Genomic DNA, 14986 nt, shown 5'->3' with positions numbered 1-14986 from the left:
GCGGTAATAGAAGTACAGATCAGACCGTGAGCCGATGTATCGGCTTATCAATAGGGTTTCACTTTTCTTTTTATTATGAGGCCTACACATTTGCTAGACCAATGAATTTTTGTTTCCAATGAAACTACCTTGTTGCTAATCTCGTGCAATCAATTAAAAATCTTTTTGCTGAGCAATTCCATTTCTATTCTATTTGCAAGCCGAGAGAACCAAATCGCTATCGTCATGGCAATTATAAACTCACCGCACTCTTTAATGCAAAGGAAGCATCAGAGATTTTGCTAGAGTGAGATTCACTGAACAATTTTATACTTATCTTGTAAAAAGAAATTTCTGAATAAGATGCATTTTACGGTAAAACGATATCTTCCTTTATTCTCGAGACATTGCATAAATACTAGCGGTATATCGATTTTTCGAAAATCCATTTGAATTAATTCGGGCAGAATAATCATTCAGTCAGAATTTAAGGCGGTAGTGAAAGAGTTAATAGTAACCTTCTCTTTTTAGCTAAAGTCTGTCAACAGAATCTAAGTGTCTTTCTTTATATGCTGCTAGTTTTACAACAGATTAACAGATTAACAGATTAACGTAGCTCAGAGTACTGGTTAGAGAAGAATTACAGATTGGTGAAAAGATCTACTCATGTTTGCGTCTGATTAGACGTCCCTATATGGGCACATTTTTTTCAGGATGGAACGATGTTGGATTTAAAAACCCTAAAGTGAAAACTCCGAACATAGACTCATTTAAAAAGAAAGGGATTGAGCTCACACAGTCGTACATGCAACCTGTGTGCAGTGCGTAAGTATATATGTTCCGCTGTACTCTGGAAAATTATGTCTTGATGTTTCCATCTCACAGTCTGATTGTTTTGGTTTAAAAAAAACCATTGCTGAGAATGTTATTAGTTTTAATTTTAACAGATGTTCACTTTAGTAAAGTAACCAAATCTTTAAATTCAGTAATTAAGAGTTGTGAATACCTGTAAAAGGATAACTCGCGACAACAACAAAAGTTTTATTTGGAATGACTGCTTGTTAAAAGTAATACAGATGCTTTTGGGTTCTTTAAAAATCAGGAGTATGTGTATGAGATAGGCAAACAGCATTCAGATTCCAATACAAAGAAATATCAGTGGCTTGCGCAGTGGTTAAGGTGCATGCTGGGAAGCAATATCCAAATCTGGTAGGTCTTGAGACTGGATGTCTGCTCTCACCAGCATTATTAAAACTTAGACTTGCCCTTTGTTGGGCAAGTTCTCTTTCAGAATTTCCCCTCTTTGAAATTAATTTCATAAAAATGGTCGTTATATTTTGCGCTCGTTATTTTGGTCATAACTCAAAAACCAGTTGTTTCATCTTTATGAGCTACTATTGTAAAATTATTAATAATTGAAAACAAATCAGCATTTAAATCATAATAATTAATTGTAATCACTGTAATTATGTGTTACCAGCATCATCATCACCTACTAATTGTTGCGGTTACAATGATAATATTGACGAGCGTGTCCAAAAGTATCGATCATCAGAATCATCAGCCCTACATTCTAAATCGAAATCACTAGGGTGTAAGTTTGATCCACTGTCTTATACTTCATCTATACGCTGGTGCACAACATATGAAACCCTAGCACATTTTGCTATGCTGTTGGAATTCTCTTCTGTAGCGGGGTACAAATTATTAGCATCTAGAGAAGCTATTTTTATTGCTTTCCAAAACCCTTTTCAAAATCCAAAGTTTTATTTCGTTTTTCTCATAACTTTAAAAGTAACAAAATTGAAATAAGTAAGAATTTTGTTAATCTTATATGTACTTAACAAAATAGTCCCTTGTTTAACTCGTTCTGATATTTTGATGTCTTTAAAAAGCCGATTCAAAAAGAATTTGATGAAGGCGAAATAAATATCACTCTACCCAAAGTTGTTGATTTGTTCTTCCAAAACTCGAAAAGTAATACAATCCAAAGTAAAAACTGTATCACTCTAATAAGTTAATGTTGAAAAATGGTACTGCAACTTTTTTTGACCTGACATCTTCATTGCCCCAGACTTGTTTGTTGAGATACTAAATATCTTTTCATTTATTTAGCCATTACACCCGCCATTAACCATTACACCCGGTGTATGTCTTTTTGTTTCCATTCATTATTTACTCATTATTCCTTATTGCTCGTCCTCTCTGTGTGACCACTGCTGTCAGTCGTTGGCAAGATTTGGATAAATAACTTGTTCTGCTTAAACCCAAGGAGAACCTTAAAACGCTTTAACCCAATATACATTTTGCAACACAAAATATAACAGTTTTACAGAAAATAGTTGCCTGTTTGCCTCCGTCGGATGTCGTGGCATAAATAAAAAGATGTCATGGAAATGCTAACACAAGCATCATAAATATTGCTTTACCCTTGGGAGAGTGCAAAGTATATGCAGCAAAGAGGGCTCTACACCTGGTAAAGGATGTGATAACTGGCTGAATATTAAAAACCTTTCATCAAATTTATTGAGTGTTTCTTGATGGACCAATACCATGTTGGTAGTAAAACTAAGGCTAAGAATATGCCTAAGAACCAGGCTAATGTTATTAATTGCATATAATGGCAAGCAATCAATAAAAAATAACTGCAGTTTTATGGCCACCCTAAGGCTACAACAAATCTCCAACTCATAACCATGTCAGTAATATATATCTTTTTAAACATTTTACAGCTTGCATAGGTAATTGGAAAAAGTTCTAGTTTTACATGTAACTAAATGATAAAATGCCCTTGAGCACTAAATTCCAAAAACTCATTGAAAGTTAAATGCTTTTTTCTTTTATTGGAATGCTTTGGTAGAACTAACTAACTACTAGTATAATCACAGTGTTATCTTCTTGCAACTATTTGTTTAGCTAGCACAGGATTTTAATTGACAGTCTAGTATACTTTGGAATTAGTCATGTTGCATTTAATTATGAACTTACAGAAAGTTCTAGAAAATTTTATCGAAAGTATCGGTGTTTTTCTATCATTTGCTAAGGTTTTTGGTGTTTGATGTGGTCTGACTTCATGGATGTTACAAGATTAAAATTGACAAAATCTGATCACCACTAATATTTTCAGAAAAACAATATGTGAGAAATGACGTCATAAGTTGCTTTAGTTGATATCATCTATTACCTTCGAGTTGCAGCATTATGCGTCTCTATTTAGTCAGTTTCCCTGCAACTATAGACACCATAATCGTCACTTCATAATTGCCTATAATTGCTATCCAGTCTTTCAATTTTAACGTTGAAACATCTTGGCGATCAGATCACCTCAAGCATCATAAACAAGACAAATAACAGAAAAATACCGATACTTCCTGACAAAATTTACTAAAATTTTGTGAAATTTCATCTTTAAAAATATTACACATAAAATATATACTATGAACAATAAATCTACTTGGCTGTTTTTATTTGAGCAGTTTTACATTTTTTACTTTACATCAATTACTGTTACTATAACTTACTGCTGTTCCGATTCTTTCTCGCATCACAGCTACATCTAGCGATAATTCAATAGCGGTTAATATTTGTATTTTCTTAAACTTTTAATGTTCAGCAAAAGTCATCAGCAATTCAAACTAAATCTGAAGCTATGCAGCTATTTTGAAATTCTTTAAAACCCACATAGAGCTTTATTCAAATAATCTTAACTTGTTGCTTTTAGTGAGTCTAAACTTTCACATTTTTATGAGGTTTGTATAATATTATCTTAAAACTTTGGTGAATGACAGTATGAGTACTTACTTGTATATGCTTCTTCCGCTGAAACAGTTAAAATTTACTGAGTTGCCAGAAAGCCTATAACCTGAAATATGCAATAGCATGCAGTTCGATATGACTATCTTCCAACATTTCCTAGTGGTAGATTACCAAAGTCTAATTAATGTATTATACAAAGCTTTGTTAGATTTAGACCAATTTCGATTGAAGCCAATTTTGTTGTATGGTAGTTGACTACGCCCACTTCACTATCTGCAGGGCTTGTTTATTAGTGGAGCTATTACAAAATGATCTTATTAGACTTTCCTACGTCTTTTGCTAGGAAAGTGTCAATAAACTCCATCTGGCACCGCAACAAACTCTGAAATGATACTATATTGCAGGTCAAGAGCTTCATTTGTGACAGGAAAGTACCCTTCCAACAATGCAGTCCAGGTCAGGCATGTTATTATGCTACTGCTTCATTTACAAAAAATGTAATGCAGTAGATGATTGGTTAGCAGAGCAATATTATATTGCACTGAAACTTAAATTTTTTATCACTTTCACACTGAAGTTTCTCAGCACGTAAAATAAAATTTAAACAACTGTCTGTTTTGACGACCAGAGTAATTTTCAACATACAGACTTTGAGATTTTTCAAAACAGAGAAACAAAAGTCAAAAGTTCTGTTGAAACTAATCACACAAAAAACAAAATATTAGAAGAACGTTTACATGTTGATGATTCAACCTCTCTAGTGTAAGTTACACTGTACATGTATATTTCTATCACACCAAAATTATGCATAATTCAGCCTCTTTTATGATAAAACAACAATAAAAACTTGGTTTACTGGTTATAACTTATATATAATTTTTTAATTTGGTTGCACAAGTAATTTAGGTTTTATATTTATTTTTTGCATAGTTTTATTGGAACATGTAATTTTTTTTATGTCAAAGTTTGATTGTTTTAGATATATTTTGAGCAGTCACGTTGTACATTCTTAGGCGTTTTATATAATTTACTAGTTTTAATGCTATGAAAGTATTTATTGCTGTGTTTCAAGTTGACGAAACAAGTAACCAAAAACAATGCATTTTATAACAATATATTTTCTTCCATAGTTATAAAGGTTTGACAAGTGAAGTGTATACTGCGCTGGACTAACTTTTTAAGGCATGGTTTTCTGTAAACTATTGGCTCAAATGCTGTGTAAACCGTAATTTAGTCAGGCAAAGTGACTTCATGTCAGAGATCTGAAGCACTTTTATGCACAAGATCAATAGCTGTAGTAGATACTATTTTTCTTAACATTATCAATGAAACAGCTAGATGATGCTACAGTATATTTTATTTAAAACACGATATTGTACAGCATATCCACAATTACAGATAGCAGGCAAAAGCTGTATTATATAGAAACACTAGGTGAATGCCCAGCGTTGCACAGGTAATAAAAAGGTTTTTGTACAGAAAATGTACTTTTAATCAACATATAAAACATTTACCATTTTAACTTTTAAATGGAGGTGTTTGTTCATTTATGTTTACTGTGTTTATTTTTGTGTAGTTCATACTGTACCGGCTGCAGTGCCTACTACAGATCTATACTGATTGCAATAGTATTGTTGGTTACATGAGCTTAAGTATTTAATGTATCTTCATGTATGAGCATGCATTTTTATTTTGGTACGCCAGCAGCAGTGTTTAATGTAAACCATGAGAGATTGGCATGTGTTCCAAGTATATGTTCATATTATTCCTGGATGTAGCCACTCGGACAGTGTAGGGTTCGAATAAATGGCTGTCTGCAGAACTAGAGGTTGTGAGTTCAAATCCAGTTTGCAGCGAGTTTCTCATTCTTAAAACTTTATCACTATAGCTGGACAAAGGGATGGACTGACAGACGAACAAACTTCAAGGTTTACATATATGAATTACATCATAATTCAAGAAATACCAAGTTAAGCTCTTGTCAATTCAATTAATAATATTCAAAATAATTGATCTCATTTCATTGAAATTTAATTACAAATGGTAAAACTTGTTACTTTCTGTGAAGCACTTATGACAAATATTGGTTTGAGATTTTTCCTTTCACTGCTTTAATTTTTACCCAAGCGTCAGTGTGTATGGAAAGGAAGACAACTACAACATAGGGTGCACTCGGACCTCCTACGCATAGGCTTCCAATCATGTTTTTTACAATTCTAAGAGAAATACGGTAAGGATTATTTTCTTTGGAGAACACAATGATACTCAGTGATTATTGACAATGGAAAAGTTTATAAGAGACAATACATCAAATCTTAATAAATATGTTGAAGTTTTAAGGTTATGAAAAGGTTTTTAAGCTTTCTGTCAAATTATAGTGATTAACATCTAAGAGTGAATAATCCTCATCACAATTGATTTGATCTCGGAACCTTCTGGGCAGCAGACTAGTAATGTAATCTATTACACTACGATAGCCAAGCTGTACAATGACCATGCTTGAAGCTCTTTGGGTCATTAACTAGCCTGATTGACAGATACGTGTAGTCTTGATTATGAAGCCGGCTGCAAACACAGCAATCGTTTTAGTAAAGGTGAGCTTACCTTTACTGGCTTATCAGATAAGTTACCCTAGGACACCTATGTATTCGCGTCATCTAACTTTCGCATTTTCGCGGGGTCACCCTCTTCGGCGAAAATTTCATGAGCGAAACTAAACTATCGCAACGAACCGCGAAAACACGAAATTAAATAGCTTTGTTCATTGATATCCACAATAAAATTGTCATATTAGAAATGCAGGTAACCTTTGTGTGTGGTTGGGCTCATTGGGAAATTTCTGCTGAACTCATTATAGCTAATACGCCCGACTGAGCAGCATGGCAAAGCAAGGAGAGATAACAAGTTATTTTGGAAAAGCAGGCCTGTATTCCCTGGTTGCAAATTGGGCTGGCTAATGTTAGGCCACTAGTTATGAGCATCTGGGGGTTTGGAGGGGGTGTATCAGCCCCCTCAACAGGTTTCTTTCATGTAGGGCCTCAACCGGGCATCTCACATAAAGGTTTAAAAGATTTTATCAGAAAATATAAACATTTTTTCTATTATTTGAGATTTGTTTGTTTTAGGTGATGTGACTGCCAGCACGTTTTCAGATTAAAATAGGCTGAACTTGACCGCAGTTGAAACGCTCAGAAAAAAGACATCTTCTTTCTTTTAAGCGTTTCAACAAAGATCAATTTTGCCGATTTTATTTTAAGTTCATCCGAAGGTTTTTATGCTTTCGTTGGGCCATTGCCAGACGGATGTTTGGTAAAACTTGACCTTTGCAAACCTTTATAAAAGTCAACAAAAATATTTTGGCGATTATGATAATAATGCCGCCCAAGAACTATTAAAAGTTAACGCTTATCTTTATGACTCCGAATAAGGTGATATTCTACAGCGATAAAAACTGGGTTATTTGCGTTGGGCAAATAACTGTTCGAGTTAATGATGTTGAGGTCGAGTTATCTAAAGCAGTTTATCATTGCATGGGAACAGACCAAACAAATCTGTTGAGCTAACCAAGTGTTCATGATAAAATTTTACATTTTATCCGAGGGCGAGTTCTTCGAGTTTGACTGTACTTAGCCGCCAAAAATTCCTAAAAAGTTGGGGTAGCTCAGCCGGCCAGCCGCCCCATGGAATACGGGCCTGTGGAAAAGCCAAGACAAATGAGAAAGATGATGATATTAGTTTAGTCACTGAATTTGTAACGGATGAGGATGACAGTCTGGTAGGGAAAGTCATAAAATCGAATAATAATTATTGTAGCGATGAATTTTATTACCAACCAAAAACAATAACAACCTTGGGCCATGGCCACCGCGTGCTATAAATACTTGAGATCTAATATTGGTACCACATCAGTCATGGCGAGAGGGACCTTGACATCATTGATAGTCCAAGAAACAAATAGCAGCAAGCGATCAAGTTGCATTGTCGATCTCGCCCACACATTTCTACTCGCGGTTCACAAATACAAACTAGTCCCAAATTGAAAATTTTTTTTACTAGTAAACTGGACTTGAGAAATCTAATTATGTTTGTTCTACTGCATTTATTTTCACATTATTATATTTTCGCACTCATCAGATCCGCGAAATTAAGTTGCAGCAAAATTTTACTCTGTATGCTACTCACGAAACTAAATGCTAACGAAATATAAGTGTCCTAGGGTACTCAAATTCATTGGGTAATTGTTAAATTTCCTGCTCAACGCCGGACATTCAGCTAGTCATAGATAAATATTGCTTATTTATACTTTGGTATATTTATATCTTTGTTTATTTGTTTGTTTGTTTGGAAATTAACAGAATAAAAGAACTAAAATTAGGAATTTCAAGCAGCACTTTTTAGTCGGGCAGCACGTCTGCTTGTTCATGCACATATCATCAGCTGGTATTATGATAGTAATAATATAATAATAATAATATATTGGTTCATGTAGCCTACTATCATATCATTAGCTGGTATTATATCTAAAATTGTAGATTAGGTTTCTGCATAGCTTTTTTTAAATACTTCGCTATTTATGATTTATTTACATAGTTAATGAGCCAACAAATTTTAAAGCTAAAAATATTAAATGCACTGAAAAATTATTACATTGACATAAGTAGCGCCCATATTAGCCTTGCTTTGCTGGCAGCATAATGATTGAAATTTGAATTTTGGGTGTCGAATCTTTTTAGTAAAACAAAATTTACATATTTTAAAAAATTACGATAGCTGAATGTATGCCTTAAAACAAACATGTTCAGTGTATGCTAAAAATGTTTTGTTGGAGTCAGCCACAGGTAATTGACAAAGCCATAAGTGTGAATCATGTATACCATGTAGAAGATAACTCCAACTTTATGAATATGCATCCTCATTCCAATAGAGATATTATTTTGGTATTCCTTTCCTTTTGATAGGGAAATACTTTCTGTGGTATCCCTTCCTTCTTAGAAAGTTAAAAAGATGCTTCAGAGTAGCTCGAACTAGAAGTTGCTGCTCTAAGCAAAACTAAACAAATAATGGTTAGAGGAGTTTTACTATGACGGGTGTTTTGTGTAGTAACTGATCGAAAGCAGATGTGTGAAGTAGCAAAACCTTTCTGCAATCAACTTCAAATGAATTTACTTCAAAATTGCAAGTGATGATGCTTTCTTTCTCTCACTCCTTACTACAGCTTTGACAGCGCTTTTGTCCAATTTAGTACAAATGAGAAGTTGTTTTATCAGCATGCTACAATGTATTTATTAATGGTGTTATTAAATATATACATGTATATATACATATAATTAAAAAAATATTAATATTAAAATATATATTCATTATATTATTATATAGTAACTAAAAGCAGGTGCTAAAGCATATAAAAAAGAACTTGACACTCTCTTAATATTTTTTTTCAAATATATATATACACAAGAAACAAACAAACACTGAGATAGGAATATTTATATTTTATATATCATATATATTTGTATATCCTATATAATGTAGACATTTATAAATGATACATATATAATATATATATCATATATATCTGATGTATATGATATATCATATGATATATATCATGATATATATGATGTATATGATATATATCATACATGTATATATCATTTATAAATATCTATAGTATATAGGATATACAAATATATATGATTTATAAAATATAAATATTCCTATCTCAGTGTTTGTTTGTCTTTTGTTTCCACCCCTGTGTCCAATTATAGTGATTAAAATCTATCGATGAAAAATCCGCGTACCGAGGAATTCAACGCGTGACATTCATAATCGCAAGTCTACTAACAAGTGCACACAACTACTAGGCTAAGCAGTAACTGTTCTTATCATTTCTAACGCTCATACATATAGGTTTATCCTAATAGCGATTGCATACGCTAAATATGCACTTTTTATTATTAATTAATATTACCTTTTACTACTATTATTTTTTTCAGAAATTTTTACAAGTTTATTTTTTTCACCATTACCCATTACCTATTTTTTTTAAGTTTACGGTTTTTAAATGTGCCGTTTCCATTTTAAACATGTCGTTACCCTCCAATTTCTAGTTTCGGTAAACCTGTAAAGGCTAAATACTTTTTACGCTGACCAATGTATTATGTGTAGTAAGAACTGCCTCTACATTCTTTCTCCAATTGGTCAGGCAAAGTAGCAAACAAAGACAGTTTAATATCTCATTTTTACGTTTTCACGTATGGAGATGTACCAGTACCATCCCTCAAAACTGAATACAACGAGCATCTGCTGCAACAGTAAAGTTTTTATACACACACTTCCATGTACTCATTGTTTATTTTTTCCTAATTTATTCGAGCTGCACAAAAACACTCCTCTCATTATGTGGAGTTTAAAGGTTAGAATGGTAAAAAATGTTTCATATGTTAAATAAAAATAAGTTTGTTGCGCAAAGACTTTTTTATTACCCGAGCAACACTGGGCATTTATGTAGTATATATATACAAATATATATATTTTTAACATAAGCAAGATTTAAATCTGGTGAATAATTTAGTACATTGCTAGTTTAAAGTGAATCGAGTGTCTCTTCTATGGTAGTGCCAAGTAGCCTGAAGTGGTGTAAAGCAGAAAATCTCAACTGCAAGGTTAAAAACTTTTTACACTACTTGCTACTGTATAGGTTAGAAAGTTACTGCTATGTATTGTTCATTTATAATTGGCTGGTAACTTGTGACTGTACTGTTCTGCAGTTACTTGTAATATTAGAAGAGAGCTTGAGTTGTCTTCCCATTGAGCAGAAAACCATCTTTGAATATATGAAGGAGGAGGGATATGTCACTAAATTTGTTGGCAAGTGAGTACCACTAACTTTCACAGATCTGATAACATTTTGTTTTGGACAATTTCTAAACATTGAAGCACATGGGAAAATCTCTACTTGCTTTTCAATTTGAAACGGTTGTTGACTTGAATGTTTCAATTATTTTTTAGAATACTAACTGTAAGCTTACTACTTTATATCAGGTATCTGTTTGCTCGATGAGTGAGAACTTACTATTGAATTTTATGTCTGACTTACTGTCTAAATAGATTTATTGTGGATAGAAAAATATTACACTAGATTTTATATATTTCAGATGGCACCTCGGATATTGCAACACAACCTGTAGGCCAGGAAGCAGAGGAGTAGACGAGTTTAGAGGAATTTATACTGGCTCTGCTCATTACTTTAATTGGAGTGAGTTTATGAACCATGGTTGATAATTTGTATAGGTTCTGTTACGGCATAGAAAAAAAAAGCTATACAAATTATAGGCTCATGCTCAAGGGTTGTCTTCTCTTAGTGGAACTAAGAGATGATCTTAATTGCACCAAAACACTCATAGAACAACATTTCAAAATACTTGAATGCCAGTTTAACTTTTTTGCTACCGAATTTATTTTTTCTATTCACAAAAATGTTGACAAAATGTCACTAATTTTGTAATAACTTGGGAAAGAATGAAGATATCCAGTTAATTTAAAAAACAATTTGTTGAAAAAAAGATATTTTATTAGGAAATAAAATAAATGTTAAATTAATTTCAATTAAAAACAGTAAAAGATTTTACAAACTATACCAACAATATTTTGCTAGCAATTTCGAGAGTTGCATTTTGACTGTCGCTTTAATATTCAGTTTCTATTACAGTTTTTCACGTGAAATACATGCACTAGAAAAGTCAGAATCACTCGATATAGAGTTACTGGAGTCTCAATGGCTAAGAATGTTAGAAGCTTCTACTGCTTAAGCAATCGCAGTATTCTTTTTTCTCCGTGCTATTTCCGTGCAACTTTCTGTTTGAAAATCAGTTAGCCGCTAATGAGAGATCTACTAATCTGTGTATATTGTTAGCAACAAGCTTGTTTTCATGGAGGCCAGATTTTATTGGTCTATCTGAAGCGAAAGCTGAGTAATTATAAATAAACTAACAGACTGTTTAAAAGCCGATGTATCGGCTTCTGGCCAGAAAGATAAAGTAGCCCAAGCCGAAACATAGGCTTGCAGTAGTGAAAGAGGTAAATCACATTCATCTAAAACTTATAAAGTGGGGAAATTGAGGAGCAAAACAGCATAACATATTTATCAGCCCTCATCTACTGCATCTACATGTATAAATATAAATCTCCGTGTTTCTGGTCTGTTCAGCTATAGCAATAAAGTTTTAGCCACGAAAAGTGCACCTCGTACTAGATTTGAACTCACCTAGATTGCAACCGCAAGTTTGAAAACATGCACATCTAACCACAGACCTAAGTCATTCATACCGTGCATGGCAATTTTGTTTACGTATCCTTATTGCTAAATGGGAATGCAAATTTTATTATTAATTGGTATCACCTTTTGCATTTATTTTGTTTTTTTAAAAACCTGAAAAGCTATCTCAAAATACATCACCTATTTTTTAATTTGTAATTTTCAAATGTGGCGTTTCAATTTCAAATGTCCTATGACCAGCTCCAATTTCCGATTATTCCTCATGGCTATCACTAAGAACTATTAAATTTGAAGTTATTACAAATGAATTGCTGTATTGTCTCAAGTAAGAATTGTGTCTAAACTTTCTCTCCCTTTGGTCAGACAAAGTATACAACAAAAACACTCCAATAACTCATATTTACGTTTATACCAGTATCGAGAGGATCTAGTATCACCGTATTTTAAGAGTGAATGGATAGCCTCGGTTACAACAGTAGCCTGTTTATACATATACACTTCTATGTAATCATTGTTATTATTAATTCAACATGTTCATGTTTTTTACTTTGTTTTCTCAATTAGTAATAACTGTATGAGTGTCAAATAATTTTTCCTTATAACTATTGTAGCAAAACAGATTACCTGGTCCTCACTTGCTAATTATTTTACTTTTACATTTGTCTTATTTTTCTCCTATTTCTTTTGAATTACACAAAACACTTTTTTCGCGTTATGAAGTTTAAAAGTAAAGTGGTAAATGTTGTATATGTTAAATACAAATAAATTTTATGTCCAAAGATTTTTTATTACCCGGAAAAAGGTGGGCATTTAGCTAGTTTTATATATAGGCCTATATATATACAGATAGTAACGTAAAATAATCTTAGATTAACTTTCTGTAGGTATATCTTAGAGCATCTCAAGCTGTGCTATAACACGCATCTAGCATTTCTAAAAAATCTTAGATTGTAGCCTTATGCAACCCAACAGATTGAAAAAGCCCTCTAGCATGAATAGATTTGAACAATCTCAAATGAACTTGAACAAGCTGATAACAAAATGATTCTAGCTTCAATTTTGGCTACTACTGAGATTAAGGGTGCTTGATGGCCAGCTCACTTATTCCGCTCATAAAAGATTCTCGCATTCAGGTACTTGCAAAGAAAAATTTATGGTGCTTGAATAACGAAAGCTGATTGGAAACATCTTTCAACATCGGCTTAAAATATTTTTTTTCAAACTGCACTACAGTACAGTACAACAGCCACTCTATATAAACTACATGCGTGTACACCACATATCTGTTTGAGTAATTTAGTACATTTTTTATTTGTTTATATGCATTCTTTCAGCTGAGTACGGTGTTCTACAGAGGCGTATTAACAACAGGCCTACCACAGAGAACATCGGAACACATATGACAGTATGTGCAACAATATATCATTGTACTGGGTTAGACCGAGCTTAGTAGTATAATGCAATAAATAAATTTAAATAACAAACTGCAAATAATAAACTTTTAAATAATTTTGTTCAATATTAATGGCACTGGTTTGTATAAGTCATCATAGCTAGAATATATGTTAGCTATAGATTATTAGATTACTTTATTCTATAAAATAAAAAACACATGACTTTGTTATAAATAAAGCTTGAGCTTTTTTAAAAAATTTTTATTAAAACTCAGCTTAAATAAATATTTTAGAGACATGAATATAATTATAAAAGACACTTCATTAGAATTATTGTTATTTTTGTTATGAATATTGTAATTAGTAATATATTAATTTTTTCGGTAGCTTTATTTCTGCTTCTTTGATCTCAAATAGAGCATCGCAATTATTGCTGTTAGTATTATTATATTACTATTATATAATTATTATAATAATAATAATTGTTATTATTGCAATTATTTCCACTTTTATTACCGCTCTAATTTTGATTATTTTATCAAAATTTCCTTTTAGCACCTCACTTTCTTAACCTGAAACAACTTGAAATTTCAATTTAGTTATTTTTACCGTAATATTTTGTTTAAAATCTATTTATACTACTTGAAAACACTAAAAAACTACTTGAAACACTTAAAAACTGCTACTTGAAAACAAAAAAAGTATAAAATATAAAGATAACTCAGTATTTCTAACAATAATTTTTATAATGCCTTTAGGCAGAAAGTATTATTTTTAAGTGTTTTCTAAATGAAAAAAATCAAATATCATGCTAAGTCGAACATAAGACATTAAATTCTGGAGCTTGATCTTACTGTTCAATTATATTTTTAACTTCATTTTTACCATTCTTATTTTGATAGAAGAGTTGTGGATCACCGCTTTGTGATGTCAGTAAATGTTAGTCTAGTATTTCTTACTCTAAATGCTGGCACATTTGGTCAACGATTTTCCTCATACTATAAGGAGGTGTTCTACTTAAAACTGTTGGTTATATTATTGGTAAAGACGCAGGATGCCAGAGACACTAGGGAGATGATTTTGGCTCACAAAGACAATCCAAAACCACTTTTTATGTGGGTGTCTCCAACAGCACCTCATGATCCTCTGCAGGTATATTATACATACATGTATATTTAGTCATTTCATCAAAAGTAGCGATGAGTTTTTAGCCATCAGCATGCACAACAACATCTATATGTCCATTATATGATACGTTAAATGAAACTTGCTTTGTTATATTATACTACACTATAATAATCTAATGTACTTTATATAATATGCTATACCATATATTATCAATCTTGTTATATCATACGAGGTCTGATCCGAAAGTTCCCAGAATGAAGTTGGATACACTTGCATATTCGTGCGATGGAAAAACCCATTGGGGCGTTTGCTGGGAAACATCTCCGGAGTGTTGTAGCAAAATTTCAGCTTGCTATAACAACACATTCTCATGTGAGAACACGAAGGTGTGAATGAGAATGAGAATGAGAATGTCAAGGTCTGTCAGGTGCTTTCGGTGGCTTTTCTTTTA

General features: G+C 32.5%; 1 protein-coding gene across 1 annotated transcript in view; it reads left to right on the top strand.

Moving 5' to 3' along the window:
* LOC137405969 (arylsulfatase B-like) overlaps positions 1-14986 on the top strand; it is a 34575-nt gene that overhangs the window by 9062 nt on the left and 10527 nt on the right. The window contains exons 2-7 of the mRNA XM_068092457.1: positions 693-804; positions 4140-4191; positions 10506-10609; positions 10893-10993; positions 13348-13418; positions 14455-14559. Of these exons, the coding sequence (XP_067948558.1) occupies positions 693-804; positions 4140-4191; positions 10506-10609; positions 10893-10993; positions 13348-13418; positions 14455-14559 (545 nt within the window). The remainder of the gene's footprint in view (positions 1-692; positions 805-4139; positions 4192-10505; positions 10610-10892; positions 10994-13347; positions 13419-14454; positions 14560-14986) is intronic.

Source organism: Watersipora subatra, chromosome 10, assembly GCF_963576615.1.
Source record: "Watersipora subatra chromosome 10, tzWatSuba1.1, whole genome shotgun sequence".
In the NCBI taxonomy this organism is placed as follows: domain Eukaryota; kingdom Metazoa; phylum Bryozoa; class Gymnolaemata; order Cheilostomatida; family Watersiporidae; genus Watersipora; species Watersipora subatra.
Note: the sequence above shows the minus strand (reverse complement) of the source record. Positions and strands in the feature narration are given on the sequence as shown.